Raw genomic sequence first — 23,627 nt, 5'->3', positions numbered from 1 at the left:
TTGGGATTAGACAGACCAGCCATCATTTCTAGTCAGACACATTGTTGGAAACATGATACTTACCATCCTCAATATGCTCGAATCGTCCAAGGACAAAATTAATGCCAATCCAAGCATACACACCTATAGACATTTTATGGGGGAGGAAGATAAGAAGGATAAACTTTTAAGACACTTTGTACAACTCTTATCGATGCAGTTAGTGCAAACAACTCGTTTACTTTACTCCCTGACAACCTGTGAACACATTATCTGAAATAAAGCATCCCTACTGATGTATATTTTCCTAGTGGCTTTCCAAGAACTCTCAACTTTAAAATTGATAGTTTCCTATCATTTACATAGGCAAAAATAGAATTCCCTCAGTGCCGGCTTCTGTTTGAAACTGTTTTGAAATAATGGGGTTTTTACTTTATGAAGTTAAACCTATCAACTGCAAGGTTGAAAAAAACAAATTAACTCGGACTCTTCCAGTTCCTTCATCCCTTGCTTTCACTCAGTCGCTGAGCCTCGTTTCCCTTTTACAACATTTCCTCTATCCAGTCTTTACCCACTTTCATTTCCACTTTGATTTAAGCTGTCACAGAGACCTAGTCAATCTTCCTGCCCTCCTCCTCCACTCCATCCCACACTATTCTCTGCTATTGGCTTGACCTCCAGAACAAAGGCCAAACTCCACAGCCTGACAATCCAAGACCTCTCCAACTTTTCATTTTTATTGAATAAATCAGACATGTAACATTTTATAAGTTTAAGGTGTACAGTGTGTTACTCTGATAGGTCTATACACTGTAGTATGATTGCCCTTATAGTGATACCTATTACACAGGGTACAATATTACTGTCTATACTCATTATACTGCCCATTAGAACTCTATGGCTTATTGGGGCGCCTGGGTGGCTTAGTCGTTAAAACGTCTGCCCTTGGTTCAGGTCATGATCCCAGGGTCCTGGGATCGAGCCCTACATCAGGCTCCCTGCTCCACAAGAAGCCTGCTTTCCCTCTCCCACTCCCCCTGCTTGTGTTCCCTCTCTTGCTGTGTCTCTGTCAAATAAATAAAATCTTTAAAAAAAAAAAAAAAGAACTCTATGGCTTATTTATTACTCGTTCTAAGTTTGCACCCTTAAACACCATCAATCTTATCACCCTCTCATTCCCTGGTAACCACCGTTTTACTGTTCTTTTCATAGGTTTGACTTTTTCAGATTCCACAAGTTAAGTGGTATCAAACAGTACTATCTTTCTCTGTCAGACTTATCTCACTTAGGATAACGTGCTCAAGGTCCATCCGTCTTGTCACGAATGGCAGAATATCGTCCTTTCTCATGGCTCAATAATATTCCATTGTGTGTATGTACTACATCTTTTTTAACCATTCATCCATTGATGAGTATTTGGGTTGTTTCTCTATCTTGGTTCTTGTAACTAATGCTGCGATAAACATGGGGGTGCAGGCATCCTGGTGAAATGCTGTTTTCGTTTTCTTTGCGTATATACCCAGAAATGGAATAACTGGGTTGTATGGTACACCTATTTCCAATTTTTCGAGGAATCTCCATATTGTTTTCTATAGCGCCTGCACCCATTTACATTCCCACCTACAATATATAAGGCTTTTTCACCACATTCTTGGCAGCACCTGCTACCTTGTCATCTCGATGACAGCCATTCTAATAGGTATGAGATAAAATCTCATTGTGGTGGTTTTGATTTGCATTTCCTTGATGATCAGTGATGCCGAGCATCTTTTTATGTGCCGTTGGCCATTCTGATGTCCTCTTTGGAAAATGCCTAGTTTTTTTTTTAAAAGATTTATTTATTTGAGAGAGAGCGAGTGAATGTGTGGGGAGGGGCAGAAGGAGAGGGAGAATCTCAAGCAGACTCCAGGCTGAGCATAGAGCCCAATGTGGGGCTCGATCTCATGACCCTGAGATCATGCCTTGAGCTGAAACCAAGAGTTTGATGCTCAACTGACTGAGCCACCCAGGTGCCCCATGTCTATTTAGTTTTTAATCAAATTGTTTCTTAACTGTTTTATTAAGTCGTATGAGATCTTTATATATTTTGGATATTAACCCCTTATCCAATATATGGCTTACAAAAATTTTCTCCCATTCTGTAGGTTGCTTTTTCATTTTGTTAGTTGTTTCTTGTACTGTGCAGAAGCTTTTGAGTTTGATATAGTCCTGTTTATTGGTTTTTGCTTTTGTTATTTGTGCTGTTGGTGTCATGTCCAAAAAATCCTTGCCATGACTAATATTGATGAGCTTCCTCCCCACGTTTTCTTCAAAGAGTTTATGGTATAAGGTCTTATGTTTAACTCTCTGATCCTTTTTGAATTAGTTTGCAAGTGATGTGAGACAGGGGTCCAATTTCATTGTTAGGCACGTGTTTCTTCATTTTTCCCACCACCATTTGTTGAAGAGACTATCCTTCCTCCATTGGGTGTTCTTGGCTCCCTTGTTGAGTATTAGTTGGCGATATATGCTGGGATTTAATTCTGGGCTCTCTATTCTGTTCCACTGATTGATGTGTCCTTTTCTGTGCCAGTACCATATTGTTTTTATTAACACTGCTTTGTAGGATGGTTTGAAATTGAAGCATGATACCTCCAGCTTGGTTCTTTTTTCTCAGGATTGTTTTGGCTATTTGGGGTCTTTTGTGACTCCACACCAAATTTTAGGATTGTTTCTATTTCTGTGAAAAATGCTTTTGGTATTGTGATGGGGATTGCATTAAATCTGTAGATGGCTTTGAGTAGTATGGCAATTTTAACAAAATTCATTCTTCCGGTCCATGAACATGGGTTGTCTTTCAATTTGTCTTCTTCCATTTCTTTCAGTCAAGTCTTGTAGTTTTTATTGAAAAGATCTTCCACTTCCTTGGTTAAGTTTATTCTTATTTTGTTTTTGATACCATTGTGAATGAGATAGTTTTCTTTCTTTTTCAGATGCTTCATCATTAGTGTAAAGGAATGCAACTGATTTCTATATGTTCTATATGTTTTCTTGCCACTTTACTGAAACTGTTGATTAATTCAATGATTGACAGCTTTTTGATGGACTCTTTAGGATTTTCTATATATAAAGTCATATTATCAGTAGATAATGACAATTTTACTTTTTCCTTTCTGATCTGGTGTCTTTTCCTTTGTCTTGCCTAATTACTCTAGCTAAGACTTCCAGTACCATATTGAATAGGAGTGATGAGAGTAGGCATCCTTGTCTTATTCCCGATCTTAAAGGAAATGCTTTCAATTTCTCTCCATTGAGTCTAACGTTAGCTGTGAGTTTGTTATATGTGACTTTTATTATGTTGAGGTATGTTTCTTCTATACCCACTCTGCTAAAGATTTTTATCATGAAAGGATGTTGTATTTTGTCAAGTGCTTTTTCTACAATGCTTGAGATGATCACATGATTTTTTTATTTTATTTCCACTCTGATCTTTATTATTTCCTTCTTTCTGCTAACTCTGGGCTTCATTTATTCTTCTAGTTCCTTGAGGTGTAATGTTATATTGCTTATTTGAGATCTAATTTCTTAATATTTGCTTTTATTGCTATCAATTTTCCTCTCCGAACTGCCCTTGCTACATCCCACAATATTTGCTATGTTCTATTTCCATTTTCATTTGTTTTGAGATAATTTTTTATTTCCTTTTGAATTCTTCTTTGACCCACTGGTTTAGAAGTGTGCTGTTTCATTTCCACATATTTGTAGATTTTCTCACCTTCCTCTTTTTTCTAGTTTCCTACCATTGTGTTCAGAAATGATGGCTGCCATGATTTCAATCTTCTTAAACTTGCTAATAAGACTTCCTCTGTCTTGGGCGCCTGGGTGGCTCAGTTGGTTAAGTGACTGCCTTTGGCTCAGGTTGTGATCCTGGAGTCCCGGGATCGAGTCCCGCATCGGGCTCCCTGCTCGGCGGGGAGTCTGCTTCTCCCTCTGACCCTCCCCCCATCTCATGCTCTCTCTCTCATTCTCTCTCTCTCAAATAAATAAATAAAATCTTAAAAAAAAAAAAAAAGACTTCCTCTGTCTTGTCATATGATCTAACCTGGAGAATGTTCCATGTACACTTGAAAAAATGTGTATTCTGCTGCTATTGGATGGAATGTCCTGTATATATTTATTAAATCCATTTGTGCTAACATGTGGTTCAATTCCAATGTTTTTCCTTGTTGATTTTCTGTCTGGATGATTCATCCATTGCTGATAGCGGGGTTCTGAAGTCCCCTACTATTATTGTTCTCTACTTCTCCCTTAAGACCTGTTAGTATTTGCTTAATATATCTCAATGTTTGGGTGTTGGGAGCATATATACTTATGTTTTATCTTCTTGATGTATTGGCATGTTTATCATCATAAAATGACCTTCTTTATCTCGTTACCCTTTCAGACTTCCAGTCTACTTTATCTGATATAAATATGGCTATGCCTGCCTTTTTTTGGTTTCCATTTGCTTGGAATACTGTCTTCCATCCTTTTTGAGTCTATATGTGTCTTCAGAGCTGAAATGTGTCTCCTATAGATGGCATATAGTTGGGTCTTGTTTTTTTAAATCTATCCAGCCATTCTGTGACTTTTGATTGGTAAGTTCAATCTGTTTACATTTAGGGTGATTACTGATATGTAAGGATTTACTACTGCCATTTTATGTTTGCCTTCTGGTTATTTTGTCTCTCCCTTGTTTTCTTCCTTCTGTTTACGTCTACCTTTGTAAATTTGCAGTTTGTTTAGTCTCCCCTTTTTTTATGTTTTGTCTCTGATGTTTGCTTTGTGGTTACCATGAGGTTAACATAAAACATCTCGTAGGTAGGGGCACCTGGGTGGCTCAGTCGGTTAAGCGTCTGCCTTCAGCTCGGGTCATGATCCCAGGGTCCTGGGATCGAGCCCCATATCGGGCTCCCTGCTCGGCGGGGAGCCTGCTTCTCCCTCTCCCTCTGCCTGCCACTCCCCCTGCTTGTGCTGTCAATAAATAAAAACAAAACAAAACAAAAAAAAAAACAAAAACATCTCGTAGGTAGAACAGTCTTTTTTCTACTGGTAGCAATTTATTTTTGTTCGCCTATAAAGTTTCCATCCTTTTATTCTTCCCCTTTTATATTTTTGATGTCAGAAATTACCTTTTTATGCTGTGATGCTGTGACCAAGTTGTAGTGGCTATGGTTACTTTTAATGTTCTTTTTCATTTAACCTTTTTCCTTGTTTAATATACTATTCTAAAAAAGTTAGTTTTTCTATTTATCACCTTAATCAGACTTTGGTGTACCTTCCTCTTTTCATTTCAGCTTGAAAAGCTCCTTTCAACATTTCTTGTAAGTCATCTCGGGGTGGTGAACTCCCTTAGCTTCTGTTTGTCTGGGAAAGCCTTTATTTCGCGTTTATATCCAAAGGATAACTTTGTCAGAGTATTCCCAGCTGGCAATTTGTATTTTTCGATACTTTAAAGTGTCACTCCACTCTCTCCTGGCCTGCAGTTTCCGCTGAGAAATCTGCTGATACTCTTGACGGGACTTCTTTTGTAGGTTACTGTCTTTTTTCTCCCTAGTCTCCTTCAGAATAATTTATCACTGACTTTTGACAGTTTTAATGTGGTGTGTCTTGGAGAAGGTCTTTTTGCACTGAGATAAATAAGGTGATCTATTAGCCTCATAGACTTGCATATCCAGTTCCTTCCCTGGGTTTGGGAAGTTCTCTGTTACCTCTTTAAATACGCTCTCTTCTCCTTCTGGGATACCCTCTAATCTTATGTTGGTTCTTCTAATGGAGTCTGATAGTTCTCATAGGGTTTCTTCACTTTTTAAAAATCTTAGTTCTTGCTCCTCCTTTTAAGGGAACCATTTCTATATTCCCATCCTCAGGCTTGCTTATTCTCTCCTCCATCTGCTCTATTTCCAATGCATTCTAGTGCATTCTTCATCTCATGTATTGAATTCTTCAGCTCCAGAATGTTTGGTTTTTAGAAGTTTAATCTCTTTGGTAAAGTACTCCTTCTCTTCATTCATTTTATTCCTGAGATCACTGTATTTGCTTGAGTTTTCTTATAGCTCACTGAATTTCTTTATAATAGTATTTTAAATTCTTTATCAGTTAGATTTAAATATTCTATGTCTTTGGGCTCAATTACTGGGAAAACTGCCATGTTCTTTTTGTGATACCATATTAACATGATTTTTCAGTGTCTGATAAAAAGTGCTCTTTCTGCTGCATTTCAAGTTGTGGACACCTTTCTTATTTAGGTAAGGCTTTTTTTACTTTGATTCTAACAGTTCAACAGTTGGTAATTTAAAAAAAAGGGTGACCGCAGAGCTGGTGGAAGTGTGTGCTTAGTACTTGGGGCTTTGAATGTGCCCACAGCCTGGTAGGGGATCTGCAAGTGGGGGTGGGGATCTCAGAGGTCCATGGGTGATCCTCTTGCCAGAATCCTGGGGTAGACAGCGGGAAACACATTCTCTGTGCCTTCCTCCTTTTCCTTTCCCTCCTCTCAGTCACTGCAATCTCTGCTCAGAGAGATCACTGGCATGCGTTGTCGGGTAAACCCCTAACACCACCTTCACCCTCCACCTCCTCCGCTAGAAAAATTGTGTTGGTCCACGGCTGCCCCTGCTGCCACCTGCCTGGCTCCACGGCCTCCTCTGAGGTTCAAGCCACCCATATTCAGATGGATGGATCTGCTGGGTGTCCTATGCAGAGTTGCTTTTTCTGGGTTAACGATGTCTGATTAATTTTAAATCAAAAGGGAGAGAAAAAAGGAGCAACTCACGTTGCCATGACACTGACACCACCAAGACCTGGGCAACTTTTCATAATACTACCACCTTTCAAAAGGGCCATAAGCCACTCCAACTATTTTTGTTCCCTTGTCCACAGTGCAGCTTTTCTAACCTATACTGACTCAAATCATTTCTTCTGCTTGGAATGTACTTCCTATCCGTCTCTCAGAGCTCTACCCTTACCATGCTCCAGCATGCTTATAACTAGCTATCCCCAGGGGCACAGTTTAAGTTGTCACTTGTTCCATGATGTCCCTAGCAAGGAAAAAAAAAAATCTCCCTTTTTCAAACTCCCATGGTACTTTTTCCTTACCTTCCTTATGGCACCTAAGACTCTACCTCACATGGCAGCTAACTGTGTACCTCACTTGTCTGTAAACAGCTCAATGGCAGTATCTGAATTTCACCCAGTTTGTATTTTCTACAGTGCCTTTGACGGAGGAGGTATTTGCTGAAATGATAGATGATTTTGAAATAAATGCTTTGGTCTCTAATTTCTGGCAAACTCTTCCCCAAATAATATTTCATTGACTTGTCACTTCATTCTCAAGTAGAATCATTTACATGAAAACAGAACTAATATTTTCTCAGTATATCAAAGTCAAGAATAATTTCCCCTTTGTAGCAAATAAATCAACAGAAAGCTCCAATAACACAGTAATTATCATAATTACAAAAAGCTGTATATCTTAGGCAAGGAACACAAACCTTTTCTATCAAAATGAATCCCATGTATGTTTCCTGGATGTGGTAAAGACAAACTAAGCTATTTTTTAAATGGCTTAATGTTCGGATAATAAAGACCAGTCATATAAGAAACTAATTTTGCCATTTAAAAATAATATTTCAAGGGTATGATTTCCTCAATTTTAAGATAGTAAAAGTAATTTAATGAAGTGTACACTGGGAAAATGGGGAGGATTTAAAGGAGTAACTTCCCAAATTTCAAGTTGAAGACCAATATACCAACCTTCTTGTTTCCCTGAAATGACTTCTGCATGAGAGTCAGAAAACAGAAAGTCAAAGTGCACAGGGATATCAGTCAGGAGGTCCTCCAGAATGGCTTTCTGCTGGCTGGAAGACAACCCCAAAATTGACACATCAAAATGGAGCCTACATTTTTCTGTTTTAAAAAGAGGAAAAAGCAAAAGAAAACAAAACAAAAACTATGGCTGTGGTATATCCTGTACAAAAACAGTAAATTATAAATCCAAAGTAATTCACTGAATAAAACTATTTTAGGAAGGAATTTCATGAGTTGGGTCAATTCTGTGATTCCCAGATGTAAAACTACAACTGCAATCGTTAAATTAATCACACACAAAATCAGGGTTTTTTTTATGACCACTTTATAGGTTATAGTTGTTTACTTTATAGTTTACTATTTATAGTAATAAACGATACATAAAAAGATTTTTGGTGAGTTCTGGCTAAGTTCTTGAATAGTTCTGGTACTATTCCAAATTTGAAGAAAGAATTTTTACTGTCTTCCTTTTGGTGGTGATAATGGAAGAGGAGGAAGAGAAGGAAAAGGGCTGGGGGTGGGGGGTGGGGAATACACCACCACTACCACCATCGCCAACACCATGGCCACCCCCCCGGGCCTGGCCTGCCCTGATCCCATGCAGAGGGTCACCTTTCAGGAAGGATTCTCATTCCAGCTGTGCAGAGAATGTAGAGAGGCGTCTCTTTGTGTTTTGCCCGTGGTACATGCTCTGCAGCAAAGTTCAAGAGTGGAGAAATGTAATCGCTGACTTTCTCTGGAGAGGTAGCAAATTCTGAAATGCCTACAGAAAAAAGGACACTTCTGTTAACAAGTAGATAGTTAATTAACAAGTTATGTTTCTTCAATGTGGCTCATCTGAGAGAAATTCTGGCTATACACCACACTCTCCTAGTTCTTCCCTCTCCTTCTAGCAACAACCTCCACAGTCTCTCTTCCTTACATGGTGGTGGTACTAAATGTTCAGTCTTAGGCTCTCTTCTCAGTCTCCAAAAAAGAGACCCAGTTGAGCAACCACTATGTGTCAGACACTGGGATCGACAGCACGTGAGCTCACGCACCTGCCCTCCAGAACAGGTTCCCACTTTGTTCAGGCAAGCTCACTCATTCCTTTGGCTGCCACCGCTATCTTTGTGTCTCAGATCTCCAAATCTCACCAGCAGCCCCCAGATCACATTCCCAACCTCCAGATCAGTATGTGGGAACTGTCCACTAGACATGGCCAGGTCTTGTCCTCACAGACCCCCAAACTCAACATACACATACAAACCTGAACTCAACTTCACTACAAATCTACTCTTGCTGCTTGTTACCTACCCCAGTGACCACCATCACTAGCCAACCAGCAGCCCAAGCCAGGATTCTGGATAAAATCCTTCTCCCTCCCCCAGTATGTGTTCTGGGTGTCACTGATCGCCTCTCCCTGGTTCCTCTCACATTATTTCACTTCTCCTCCTCCCTTCTGGCAGCCTGATGCAACATATCCTACCCTCCAGTCTTGGCGATCCCTCGACCATTCCCTATACAAAGGGTGTCTTCCTGGCTTCAAATTTTAGAAGTCCAAAAATTTCTCATTTCACAGATTAGGAAACTGTGGATCCAGAAAGATTAAGTGATTTGTCAGAGCAATCAGCAGAAAACAGACCAAAAGTCAGATTTTTTTTTACTCCACATACAATGCTGTTTTAACAGATGCCAAGCCCCAACCTATCCAGAATCTATTAAGTAAGGAAATTTTGAGAGCTTTGCTGAAATGCTATACATGAGAGTCCCTGCTTCAGGACAGAGAAGTGCTATAAAAAGGTACTTGAATTTCTACTTCCAACACTTTCTGTAGCATCAGAAAGAACCATGTTAAGCCTGGGATGATGTCCCAAAGGACAACTCCAAGACATGAAAGATTTGATCTTATTTCATGTGAGCAGTTTGATCATGATGGAGCCCGGGATGTGAAGCTAGAGGAAATGCAATGTGCTTCATAGACTTCTATTTTTCAGTCTTCTGGTGAATTCTTTATTTGATCAACATTACTTTAACCCTGAAAATGTTTCTAGATTAGGAATACAGGAAAATTTAAGGAATGGGATAACAGAAAACTAGAAATTCACAGTCATTCATTAAGACTTACAGAAAAAAGATGATCTTTGTTCATGGAAATGTACTTTGACATCAAAATAATGCTTATATGAGAGACTCAGATTAAGTTCCCTCTCTTTAACGTAAGAAATGAGGTAGAGGTTTTGGATTTTCTAAGCAATATGCTGGTACCCAGCTGCCCAAACATCAAAGAATAATCAACTTGTTAAGGGTTGCCTGAAGAAGGAAGTGGGGCCTAAATTATTCAGTGAAGAGTGGGGAGGACTCAAAGAGCCCACAGTCAATGTCATTAGGAACCATTTTATGAGGAAAGGTATTTTATCATTAAAACTGAACCTCCTTTACATTTACATATTTGAAATAGGAGAGAATAAGCTAAGATAATTATTTTTTTATCAACATTCTCTAATATTTTACAAGATAAATTCCTTGGGTTGTTTGGGTTTAATATTTTACTATTTAACATACTAGCAAGATGAAATAAAAGTGCTGAATCTCTATTAAGATCTGTGGTCCTTTGTTTTATTAAGTTTATTTTATTGTTTTAGTAATCCCCACATCCAACATGGGGCTCGAACTCATGACCCTGAGATCAAGAGTCACATGTTCTTCCAACTGAGCCAGCCAGGCACCCCTGTGGTCCACTGTTTAAGTCAGTGATTATCAACTATCAAGACATAAAATGCCTATTGCAAGGTACTCCTGGACACCTTCCATTCCTAATACTTCTGACAGAGGGGCAATGCCCATGGAAATGGTGTACATACAGAAAAAGGTTGAGAACCACCGATTTAAATTGTTTAATGGAGAAAGCAAATCCCAATTTTTACACAGCACACTGACTTAGAAACTGACAGCTTTAAAAACTGGACATAATAACATCAGCTCTTCTAAGTTCTATAGTCACTCTTATTAAATAATGTAGATGATTAAAAATATATTGGGGGGCACTGGGTGGATCAGCCATTTAAGTGTATGACTCTTGGTTTGGGCTCAGGTCATGATCTCAGGGCCCCCTCTGCACTCAGCACAGAGTCTGCTTGAGATTCTCTCTCTCCCTCTGCCCCTCCCCCACCTGTGCACGTGCGCTCTCACGCTCTCTCAAATAAATAAAATCTTAAAAAAAAAAAAAAGAAATATATTGGAGCACTTTTTAAAAATGAGGGGAAAAAAGAGAAATACATACCAATGTATCAGAGTACAGATATCCATGAGTTACCTGAAATTAGCCTGTCTTTAGGGATAGAGACCAATGGCTACCAAATAGGGAAAAAAAAATCCCTCCATAATTAATGTCAACTAGCAAACACTTGAGTAGACACATGAGTAAGGCACTGTGATAAATGCCGCAGGAGACACAAGAAAGACATGGTTTTGGATATTTTATCAAGGAGTTAGTTGCCTCATGCGGGATGGACAGAAGAGGGGAAAGAAAGTGAAACAATCAGGTCCTGGTGTGAGCTCTGAACCAGGGCAATGACTGCGGGGAGAGGGAGAGGAGGACATGAACGACCTCACAGAGAAAGGACAGAACCCGATTATCAATCAGATATTTATCTTTTACGTACCGGGTTTTATTTTCATAACCACTGGCTTCCGGTTTTTATCCCTCATTTGTCTGATATCCAACAGATCATGAGGATTGCCGTTGTGCCTTGGCCAGCAATAGACGAATATTCGAGACCCACTGCTACCACAGTCCACCACGATACCGTAGTTCACATTGGGGTTACTGGTGTCTGTAGCTTCAATGTCAGTAACTCGTGCCAAGTACCTTGTTCAGAAAAATGAACACACGCCTTTACTGAGATAGAGACTCTCATCCTGAACCTGAACAGAGCAAATGCAATAAATAAACACCAAGCCTGTGAATTCTGAGCTGACCCACAATTGCATTTTTACAACTGCCAAATGATTAAAGAGTCAAAAGAAAACAAAATGAGTGACAGTGATAAAGGTAATCTAAATCAGATACACAATCATTACTCCTTTTAAGAAGTTCAAACAAGTTCTGAGAAACAAAACTATTCCCAAACTATTGACCTTAACTGAAAAATCAGCTTAAAAGATATCACAGGAGAAGCTTATGTTTAAATTCTCTTACGATGTGGATTTGGTGGTTAATGATTAAACAGTTTCCAACAGTTTAATTTTTCCTGCCATGCCGTATTCGGCACAGGTTCTGTTTCCTACAGCTGCAGGCTCCTTCACTTCCAACCTAATCCCTAATGTAAAATGAAGCATCCCATCTAGAAATGTTTTTTCTCTTACCTTTGAAACTTCTTATCTCTGGAGAGTCGCCCATACTTATTTCGGATTATAACAACAGAAAAGTATAAAAGCGAAACAGTAGCAGCCAAGATACTAATAACAATAATCTGGCGTAAATTGGTATTCAGAATTCGAGGACACCCCACTGGAGAGATGCTAAAATGCCAGGAAGCAGGGAAAAGACAGGAGATGCCGATCCTAAAATTAAAAAAAAAAAAAAAAAGACCAGATTTTAAAGCAATCTGCTCCAAAGAGGCCTCTCCTCACCTAAACTGATCTCAAGGTTAAGACACTTGGCTCAAGCCACCCGTTTCCCTGCTGGGAGGTATCTGTAGGCCAGCATCTCCCCTATTGCTATTTTGCTATTTTACTCATTATTATAAAACTACATGAATGAAAATTACACCCTGATGGTTATGACACTTCTGTGTTTTTCCGCCTTTCTTGACAATATTATGTAGGTTATTATTTGTACCATGCTTTGTTCCAAAAGAAAAAAAATTAGAGACAAGAGTCAGTTAAATACAATAAATATATAAATCTATAATGAACTCCCGTTTAAGGATGATGAAACCGAGAAACAATTCAGTACAAAGAAATACATGTAATAAGACAGGCCTGTAAAGGTGGCCTAAAGGCCAAAACCTTATCCATGAGATTAGAAACATATAAACAACTCAGGAGGAGGAAGATTTTCTTAACACTGAATCCCAAGGCAAATTTCTCCCTGATGACTGAGTGAGAAAATGGCAGACAAACAGTATCTTTAATAACATCCCCATAATAAAGTCAATAAATGAGTTTTGTATGTCCTGTGTTTTTAGAATTATTTCTGAGACATTTTTGCAAATGAACACTTTTCTTCTCCATTTATGTCAGGATTAAGAGATTATTATTAGGCTTACAAAAAGCTTGCTACGTTTAGAATAGATGTTATTGTTTTGTGGTTAATTTCTTTAAAGAGTGCTTCCTGGACTAAAATACCTCACAGAAGGGGTAGATATCCTGCTAACCTAACGGAGGTTTCCACCTGCAGCGTCTAGTCTCCAGGTGGGTCCTTGGGCCACTCCACAGAGTGTGTCATCCCCTGCCCACTCCTCTAAGGCTTTCAGACAGTTATACTGTGCTTAATACGACCCCTCACAGATTCCAACACACCTGCCCTTCACAGTAAGCTACGTTAACCCCTGCAGAATCCACCTGGCATGACCACTTTCTGTAACAGGCACCCCAGTGAGGCCTGGAAGAACAAAGTTGTTAAACAGAAGTGTAGCATAATTTTGGACACTTTTCACTTGGAATTCAGATTTTTTTTTCCTTTCAGGATCTGCTCCTGTGGCACCAAAACCTCAGGTTTTACAAGTACCAGTGATGAGACACCATCACTCACCTCCCCATGCTGATGGGTCCAAGACCAGGCAACGTTCTAGGAGTCAGTCCTCACACACCATTACAGAAATAATGGGGTCCTCCTGGAGTTAGAGACCTCCTGTTCCAGAAAGTGAGAAAAGTCATAAAGATGGCACAATCCAAGAAGACATCTATGTTCTTTTACCAAGTACGGGTTTAAATCCAACCACACATAATCTGTGACATGAACCTTGCACTGAAGCAGGTGGAAGGGCCTATTCTGAGCACCACACTTCTAAGTCAATTTCATGCTGTCAGAGATATAGGCCTAAATCAAGAGATGGTAATAGTCTGGTGCTCGCTAAAATTGGAAAGAGATGGTAATAGTTTGGCAACTAGTTAGTGCTCTCCACCTAAAAGCCAATCAGTGACCCCAAAATACCAGCTCATCAAATAGGTACTGAATTAAGGGAGACTCGGGGTGGGGGCAGTAGGCAGAAAAATTCACTGAATGGGAATCTGAAATATGGACTCACAGAAGAGAGAGGTCAGCTTACGCACAAAGTACCACACAAGGTACCGTGTTCCAAGTCCGCTCCGGCGCATCCCCCACTACCGCCTCGCACTCCTTCAGTCCCCAGGCCTCAATTCGCAGAGAAAACAAGGGCTAGTGGGGGCTGACAGCCAGGGCCTCCTTCTGACCTACTGGATCCAAAGACCTCCATCTTCCTTGGTTTTGTGGCTTTACCTCTTCCAGGCCTCTCAAGGCAGCTGTCTGCCCTTGCCGGCTTCCTAGCCCTTGAGCAGCAAGGACGCCCCCAGGTCTCCTTCCTAAAGGCCTGGCTGCTCCGCCGTGCCCTGGGCTTCTTCCTGGCTAGGCTCCATTCTCCCCCAACTCTGATCTCTGCTCCTGATCAATCTCACTGACGGCTTCAATTAGCAGATCACTCAAAAACTTCTTTCTCCACCCCAGGCTTCTCTTCTGAGCTACAGCTATAGAGATCTTCAAGCACCTACTGATACCTCCATCTGAACACTGCAGCGGCCCATGAAAAACAGTTCTAAAACCCACACTTGTACTGCAATCCTCCCTACCTTTTCCCTTAACCTGGCCCGCCCTACAATCTCAGTCTCAATTCCTCCAAGCTGCTCAAACCAGAAACGAGGGAGTCAGGCCTGACCCCTTGTTCTCCTTTACCTTCCACAGCCAGTTTCTTACGGATTCCTCCCTCCATTTTTTTAACCTCACTTTATCTAAAATCTGTTCCTTTTCTCATCTCTTGCCCGGTCTATCAGAACAGCAGCCTAACAAGTTAAGTCTCCTACCTGCAGTGTCAACCCAGTGGCTCTCCAATTCTTCAACCAAGACCTTTAGGCACACTTTTTTTTTTTTTTTAAGATTTTATTTATTTGACACAGAGAGAGAGAGCACAAGCCGGGGGAGCGGCAGGCAGAGGGAGAAGCAGGCTCGCTGCTATGCAGGGAGCCCAACGTGGGGCTCGATCCCAGGACCCTGGGATCATGACCTGAGCCGAAGGCACATGCTTAACGACTGAGCCACCCAGGCGCCCCTAGGCACAGATTCTTCACGTGAAGTTGACACTCCCCCCATCCCTGCTCAGGCCCGTGATCCCCTTACTCTCATACTTGAAATCCTCCAGTGGCTCCCACTGCACTTAGAGTACGTGCCGAAGGCTTTACTCTGACTTCCGTGGTCCACGGGACCTTGCCACCTGTCACTGCTCTGATCTCATCGTCTGCTCTCCCTTTTCACTCCATACCAGCCATACTGGCGTCCTGGCTGTCTTCTCCCATCCAAGTACTAACCAGGCCTGACCCTGCTTAGCTTCCGAGATCAGACGAGATCGGGCACGTTCACGGTGGTATGGCCGTAGACCTGGCTGTCTTCAAACATGCCAGGTGCTGTCTGGTCTCCAGGCCTCCGAACGCGCTGCTCCCTCTGCTTAGAAATCATCTGGGTGACTCACTTTCTCACTTCCCCCAGGTCTTCACTCAGTGTCACCTTCTCAGGGAGGCCTTCCCTGGCCACCCAATCTATCTATCAAGCTATCCTCTCCACCCATCTCTTTTATTTTTTCCCTTAGCTTTTACTTATTTATTAAATAGAGCTTTTTATGTGCTAGGTCCTGCTTACTTACAAATATTAATTTATTCCTCTTAATGACCCACAAGGTAGGCACTACTTGTATCACATTTTACAGGAGCGGCAGAAAGGCTAAGTAACTTGCCTAAGGTCACACAGCTAACAGAAGATGATTGTATACAAAAAAGCTGAGATTCCAGCATGAGAACCCACACTCTTATCCTTGTCTCTAACATACTGTGTGTGTGTGTGTGTTTGCATTTCTCTTGCTCATGTGTCAAGTTCCACAAGGGGCCACATTTCTGTCGGCTTGGCTGACTGCTGCATTCCCAGTACCAAGAACCCTAGGAAAGTGCCTGGCAAAACGTCAACTGGGACCCAAAAGGTTAAGAACTTACACACTAGAGTGATCTTTCCAAAACAACTGGGAATCCTGACACCTCCCCACCTCCCAACTTTTTTCTTTTTTTTTTTTTTAAGATTTTATTTATTTATTTAAAGGAAAGAGAAAGAGAGAGAGCACAAACAGGGGGAAGGAGCGGAGGGAGGGGGGACAAGCAGACTCTGCACTGACGCGGGGCTCGATCCCACAATCCTGAGATCATGACTTGAGTTGAAATCAAGAGTCAGATGCTTAGACTGAGCCACTCAGGCGCCCCATTTTTTTCCCACCTCCCCACTTTTCTCTCCCACTCAGGAAGAAGTCCTAACTCCTTAGGATGGTAAAGGAGGGCTCTCACGGTCTAGTCTCATGCTGTTCAATAGGGGGAGCCATTGCCATGTGTGGCTATTTAAAGGAATTAAAATGAAAAATGCGGTTCCTCAGTTGCACTAGCCATATTTCAAGTGCTCAGTAGGCACATGGAGCTTCTGCATTAGACAGCACTGATCTTGTCCTTGTCTTTCTAGTCCTATCCCAACAGACTAGACAGATATGTACCCTCTGCTTTAGCCATACTAAACACAAGCAGTGAGTCACTGAAAGGCCCCACATTCCTCTACCTTTCTAGAATGCTTCTCTCTTTCGGGTCCATCTGTTGGTGGACTAACACAAGTTAGGCCTGATTCCTCTGTGAAAGCGTCCCTAGTCCTCATACCCCCAGAGCATTTGCTCATCACATTAGTGGGCTATTGTATTATACTTGTGGTTGACTTTCTCATTACGTGGCAAGCCTCTCATTGGCAGGGGCAGCCTCTTATTCTTCTGTTTCCCCAGTGACCAGTGCCTGTCACACAAGTATTGTCTGCTTCATGGATGGCTGGAAATGGGAGAAGTAAAGATGAATCAGGTATGGACCCAGCCCTGAAATAATTTATAATGTAGCAGAGGGGATAAAACACACACACACACAGACACACATATTAGAGTAAAAAGTATTAATGATGCCTACTTGACAGAAGGGGGAAAAAATCACTTTAATTCATTCAGGTTTCAATATGGTATCCATATCAGACCATGTACCCAACACTTGGGACAAACAATATTTGTGATTTAAAAGTTTACACAAAAAAGAAAAAAAATGTCAATTACTGAGATGTTTAAATGAATTTTAATGTGTTTTTATAAAGTAGCTATCTTTCAGCATTTGAATATGGTGAGATTACTACATCACAACTTTTATGAGAATTCCAATGGTTCAAAAATTTAAATGTTAAAAATATGCATAAAAATGTAAGATGAAAATGTACCCAACTCAGAATGAGTAAGGCTTTTCTACAACTGACATCAATGTCTCAATCCATAAATGCAAGAAAACAGACTATATGAGTTTAAGACTTCTGAGTGTTTTAAAAAAAAATCCCTTCCCAAATACACAAGGCTTGGGAAAGTTACCTGAAACATCTATAACAAAAGGTAAATATCCCTGATATATAAAAGGTTCTTCTAAATAAATAAGAGAAACACTGAAATAGAAAAATGAGCAAGGATAATTGGAAATTCACCAAATAAGAAATACAAATGGCTGATATAACTTCATTTGTATTTAGAGAAACATAAAGAAAAACAAGACTTCACCACTCTCAGATTGGTGGAGATTAAAGTCTGACAATACTTTGCTAACAAAGGGGAATACTGTCATGGAGAATCTAAATAGGTACTAACCTTCTGGGGTATGGGTATATGGGTAACATATACAAAAATTTTAAACATGCTTACCCTGTGCTCTATCACACAGAAATTCAACCTTAGGAAATAATAGGGTAAATTCAATAAAATATGTGTAGGGCACTTGGGTGGCTTGGTCAGTTAAGCGTCTGCCTTGGGCTCAGGTCATGATCCCAGGACCCTGGGATCGAGTCCCCTATCGGCAGGGAGTCTGCTTCTCCCTCTCCCTCTGCCCCTCCCACCCCGCTTGTGCACTCTCTTCTCTCGCTTTCTCTCAAATAAAATTGTTAAAAAAATTAAAACGTGTAAAGAAATTCATGATAGTATTGGGTATAGCAAAACATGGTTACTGATGTGCATTATAGGGGGTGGGCTACATTACATGTGGACCATTTCTGTAGTGGTGGAGCACAATATGATTATTAAAAGTGATGATGCAGATCTGTATTTATTGACAGAGACAGATATCCATGATATATTACGTGAAAAAAACACATCACGCATAGAGCAGGGGAATGGAAGTATAGAAACCAAAATGTTAACAGTGGTTGGTTACTGCGAAGTAGTGAGATAACAGATCATCTATTTTTCTTCCCTAGGTTTGCCTTTATTTCTTAAAGGGCATAGATGAATTTTATCAGCAGAAGAGACAACAAAACTATTTTTAACAAGCTACCTTCGGGGCGCCTGGGTGGCTCAGTTGTTAAGCGTCTGCCTTCGGCTCAGGTCATGATTCCAGGGTCCTGGGATCGAGCCTCACATCGGGCTCCCTGCTCAGCGGGAAGCCTGCTTCTCCCTCTCCCACTCCCCCTGCTTGTGTTCCCTCCCTCTCTCGCTGTCTCTCTGTCAAATAAATAAATAAATAAAATCTTAAACAAAACAAAACAACAAGCTACCTTCAACTGAGATCTCCAGTTTCCAGCATCAAATCCTCTTCTGGATATATCAAGAAAGCTTATGCTAGAAACCATGACATAGGAATTCGAATCTGAACATTTTTAAAAATCGGTAATTATGTGAGAGCTGAACTAAGAACAAAAGAAAAGAATGTTCTAATTAACAGCTTAAAGTCAAGGACCTAGGGGGAAGAAAGACCTTTAATGATTCAATGATGCGAGCTTGGAGGGGATAGGAAGGGCGCAGAGGATTAACAAACCTGGCTCCAGTTTTCAAGGAGTGTGCAGACTGGTTACAGAGAAAATTCTAATACCCGTAAAATAATCAAGAAAATAACAAAAGGCAATGTTAAATTATCCGGACTCTTGCTATAACAGTTCAGAGAAGAGCACACTGGAGGCTAGGGAACAGGAAAAGATTCTTGGAGGTGAGAGGTACACTTTCAATGGGAGAAGGGAAAAGAGAACACATTTCAAGGAAGTTGCACTGTTTAGAATGATCATAGCAAACTTGGTAAACATTACTTAATCTGGTGTTTGTCTTAGAACTTTTTTTTGAGATACGTGAGGATTTTGACAAAAAGGATAAATAGATATTTTTGTAAGTGACAAAATTGGTGCTTAAAGAGAGAGGAAAATAGGACAGCTTATAAACTGCTGAAGTAATTACTTTTATTTAGGACAAAAGTATGACTATTACCCAGCAGTCAGCAATATGGTAATTTGATCTCAAAATGTAAACTCCAATTGTATTTGTGGCTAAGAATCTTGGCACCAGAGTTTAGGAAGGCAAACTCGAATGTTACATAAAACTGCCATGTTTTTAAAAGGCTTAAATTGTGTTAGACCTACCACCAGAGAGATGCACTGACTCATGATTTCAGCTAGTGGGGAGGCCCTCCTTAGCTGAACATTCTCTAGTGGAGAGAAGTCCATAAGGTCATGGTTCAATGTCTCTGTCAGTTTCTCACTGTTAGTCCTAAGGAAAACAGTGAAAACAATATAAATCAATTGCAAAGTAAAATGGCTCTTCTCGTGAAAAATGCAGCATGCAATGAGACAGACATTAGCAAATTCTCAAATCACAAGCAAACAAAATCATAGACAAATGAGATTCTGGAAGAGCTAGACCTGAGTACGGAAAGGTAAGATGACATGAAGAAAAGAATGATATAAATATCACAGGATTACAAGAGGACCTTGAACAATCAAAGGAGCCCACACACACTTAGGCAGAACTTTGTAAGAAAGAAACAACTGTCAGGGGACACCTGGGTGACTCAGTCGGTTAAGCGTCTGCCCTCGGCTCAGATCATGATCCCAGGGTCCTGGGATTGAGCCCCATGTGGGGGGGGGGTGCTGCTCAGCAGGGAGCCTGCTTCTTCCTCTCCCTGCCGCTCCCCCTCTGTCAAATAAATAAAATAAAATCTTAAAAAAAAAAGAAAAGAAAAAGAAAAAGAAACAACTGTCAGGGCACCTGGGTGGCTCAGTAGGTTGAGTGTCCAAGTCTTGGTTTGGGCTCAGGTCATGACCTCATGGGTCATGGGATGGAGCCCTGCAGCGGGGGCTCTGTGCTCGGCGGGGAGCCTGCTGGAGATTCTCTCGCTCTGCCTCTCCCCCTGTTCACATGCACGTGTGTTTCTCTCCCTCCCTCTCTCTAAAATAAATAAATCTTAAAAAAAAAAAAAAAAAAGAAAAGAAAAAGAAACAACTGCCTTGGGAGAATGAGAAGCCAAAGGGAAGTGCAGGACGCTGTGCCTCACTGGGCTGTGGGGAAAGACATCAAAATAACTTAATTCATTCTTTGTTTTAGAAGAATGCACATAGTTGCGTTTATGATCTACATTTCAATATTTAATTTTAAAAATTTTTTTTTTTTTTTTTTTTTTTTAAAGATTTTATTTATTTATTTGAGAGAGAGAATGAGAGACAGAGAGCATGAGAGGGAGGAGGGTCAGAGGGAGAAGCAGACTCCCTGCCGAGCAGGGAGCCCGATGCGGGACTCGATCCCGGGACTCCAGGATCATGACCTGAGCCGAAGGCAGTCGCTTAACCAACTGAGCCACCCAGGCGCCCTTTAAAAATTTTATTTTTTAATAGCAAGTCCTAATCAAACCTCTTCCTACCTCTCACTATTCATTTGCAAAATACTGGTCCCTATTTTAAATGACCTTTTACTGGTCACACTTTTCCTGCATCACCTCTGCAATTTCTGAAATCTGCAACTCTGACTTTCCTCAAATTCCAATTCCACATCCTGAGCTTACTGACACCCTGTTACTACAACTTGTTTAGGTCCAAATCTGGGGTCACAATCTTTTGGCAGAAACTAAGACCACCATCCAAATTCTCTAGGCCAAGTGGGATATCACTACTGGCTGGGGTCACCTGGTTCTTAACCTTGAATCCTACTTATCTGTGTGTCTACATCTTATATCATTCATTGGGTCCTGTCAAGTCTTTTTCAAACACACATCTAAATCAGTTAGTTCACACATCTAAAATCACCACAGCAGACATCACTACCTCAAGACAGACTCTAGGCAGATCAACTACCTTCTGCCTTTACTCTGAACACGACACTTCAGAAACACCTGTGTAAAATGCTGCCTTCAAAATATGATCAGCTGAAGAAACTTCTGGAGCCTACAGGTCAACACCAACTTCCCTGTGTGGCATCTGAAATCTTAACATCCATCAACTGGTCCCATCTAATTTTATCAACTTCTTCTCTCCTCAGCCCCAGATAACATCTCTCTGCTGTAGTGAGGTGGGTCTCTTCTTGTCCACATACACTCTTCTCATTCTTGCCTCTGGCCTTTACTAATATCACTTCTAGTATGTTCTACTCTCAATATTACACTTCTTTCAAAGCACTGGTCCAATATTTTTCTTTGACAAGATTTAACCTGTTTTACTTTCTAATGTTTTCCCACACTCTGAATCTTCTCTTTATTCAAGTGTAGTTTGTTTTATTTTATTTATTTATTTATTTTAGTAGGTTTCATGTCCAGCATGGGGCTTAAACTGATGACCCCGAGATCAAGAGTCGCAAGCTCTACTGACTGAGCCAGCCAGGCACCCCAAGTGTAGTTTATTTTAAATAAACATGTTGAATAAATATGTACAGAATATAAATCCTTAGATCAACTTTTATTACTTTTTTCCTTCCTTCTAGACTATAGACACAGGAGTTGAGATCAGGCCTTCCAATTAGACCTGGAAGAATGTAAACCATAGATTCAATATGTAACAGACACAAGTGATTAATCAATGCTAAGGTAAACACAGAAAGAAATCATTAAACCACTTATGCAAATTAGTACCCCATTCTAAAATTCTGCTAATCTGTCAAACTGAATAAACCTAATACAAAGACAAGATAACGTCAAATACAAGATTATCACAAAGAATGATTCTTTTAAGCCTCCAAGGCTGGAAAAATTTCAGTACGCAAAGCAAGACACGGTAAACGCTGCCATGTGAAATCAAACTAGGGATTTGAGTCTCTAGAATTCTTTAATGATTTCTAGTTTATCTTCTAGCATTGAAGTTCCAGAACTGTAAAGCATCTCTTTTCCTTCCTAATAGTGATAAATGTTCTCTGAAAATGCTCTGCACCAGTCTTCATCTAACGGGTCTGGGGGCTCTTGTAAGTTCTGGGACATATTCTACAGAATGAGATCTGTGTCCTTAAAAGGTGTCCACGCATTACTCAGGTTTGAGAAACACTGCTCTCACAATCACTTTATTGCCCAGTTAGTTCCATTTTTCCAAGGGGCAATCTAAAGCATAAAACTTAGTAAGAGCAGAGCAAAGCAAAACCGAGGCTGAAAGTACTAATGCTAGGATGAGGCGGCAGGCAAGAAGCAGTCGGTGCAGCATCCCCTCTCCCTCGCCAGGTCTCTCCCCAGTGGGGGCCAGATCCGCCCACACTGAGTGTGAGAGAGCGAAAATCCAGCGTGGCCACCGGAACAGGCGCGACAGCACCATGCCAGTTTCTCCTGCCAGGGGCTGGGGGAGAGCACCTGCTGCCCGGATGTGGCCGCGCGGCCCGGGCGGCGGAAGCGGCGCGGACTCCAGGAAGACCGCCAGCCCGCGCGGGGAGGGCTCCCCGGACAGAGGGGTTCATCCGCGGCCCTCGCCGCCGCGCCGGGCCCCACACTTCAACCGTCCCAGCTCCGCCGGCCGCTTCTCCGCCCTCCCCTCGTCCGCGCCGGTAAGGCCGCCTCACCTGCTCGGCAGCACCCGATTCGGCGGCCGGAGCTCCCGGCAGCGGGAAGCTGTGACCGGAGGACATCACGGCCACCGCAGCGCGGTGGTGGCGGCGGCAACACGGGACCGGCTTCCTGGAGGCTCCGCTCCTTTCCGGGAGCAGCACCGCCGCCCCGACGCCGGCCCGTGCGCGTCACCGCCAGCGCAGGGAGCGCGCACGCCGGGGGGGGGGGTGAAACCGCAGCTCCGGGGGCGGGGCCTGAGCCAGGGGCGGGGCCTGAGCCGAGAAGAGTGGCGTGGAGGGCAGAGCTGTGGGTAATCACCGCGGCGGGGTTTGGGCGGAGTGAGTGCCAAAAGTGACAGTGGTATCACAGAAGTAACGGGTAGTGTGGCTTGGTTACCGCCAGTCGTAGCTGGTCTGGTAGTCAGCGAGCGGCAGTGTGCTTACGACAGACACCGCGGTTATCTTTCCTTTGTGCCCCCAAGGTTTATGGAAAATAACACTCGAAAACCTAGGCATTTTCGCTGAACTCTTGACAGGTTTACAACTTTACCAGTTGCTATCCCTGTTTTTTTTTTTTTAAGGCTTTATTTAAATTCTAGTTAACATACAGTGTGGTATTAGTTTCAGATGTACAATTTAGTGATTGAACCATTAAAATCCCAGAAGAGGACACAGGCAGTAACGTCTTTGACGTCAGCCATAGCAACTTGTTACTAGATACGTCTCCTGAGACAAGGGAAACAAAAGCAAAAATGAACTATTTGGATTTCATCAAGATGAAAAGCTTCTGCACAGTGAGGA

General features: G+C 41.6%; 1 protein-coding gene across 2 annotated transcripts in view; it reads right to left on the bottom strand.

The window, feature by feature from the left end:
* The window catches only part of ENTPD4 (ectonucleoside triphosphate diphosphohydrolase 4), a 40,545-nt gene extending 17,523 nt beyond the window's left edge, over positions 1 to 23,022 (bottom strand). For both annotated transcript variants that reach the window (XM_036075083.2, XM_036075084.2), the window contains exons 1-7: positions 22,842 to 23,022; positions 13,541 to 13,639; positions 12,151 to 12,348; positions 11,448 to 11,653; positions 8,416 to 8,566; positions 7,750 to 7,853; positions 64 to 123 (exon numbers count right to left, since the gene is read on the bottom strand). In XM_036075083.2, coding sequence (XP_035930976.1) covers positions 64 to 123; positions 7,750 to 7,853; positions 8,416 to 8,566; positions 11,448 to 11,653; positions 12,151 to 12,348; positions 13,541 to 13,548 — 727 coding nt within the window. In that variant the 5' untranslated portion in view covers positions 13,549 to 13,639; positions 22,842 to 23,022. The remainder of the gene's footprint in view (positions 1 to 63; positions 124 to 7,749; positions 7,854 to 8,415; positions 8,567 to 11,447; positions 11,654 to 12,150; positions 12,349 to 13,540; positions 13,640 to 22,841) is intronic.
* Positions 23,023 to 23,627: the final 605 nt, after the last annotated feature.

Source organism: Halichoerus grypus, chromosome 3 (genome assembly GCF_964656455.1).
Source record: "Halichoerus grypus chromosome 3, mHalGry1.hap1.1, whole genome shotgun sequence".
Classification (NCBI taxonomy): Eukaryota; Metazoa; Chordata; class Mammalia; order Carnivora; family Phocidae; genus Halichoerus; species Halichoerus grypus.
The sequence above is the reverse complement of the archived record's forward strand: the minus strand, read 5'-3'. Positions and strand labels throughout refer to the sequence as shown.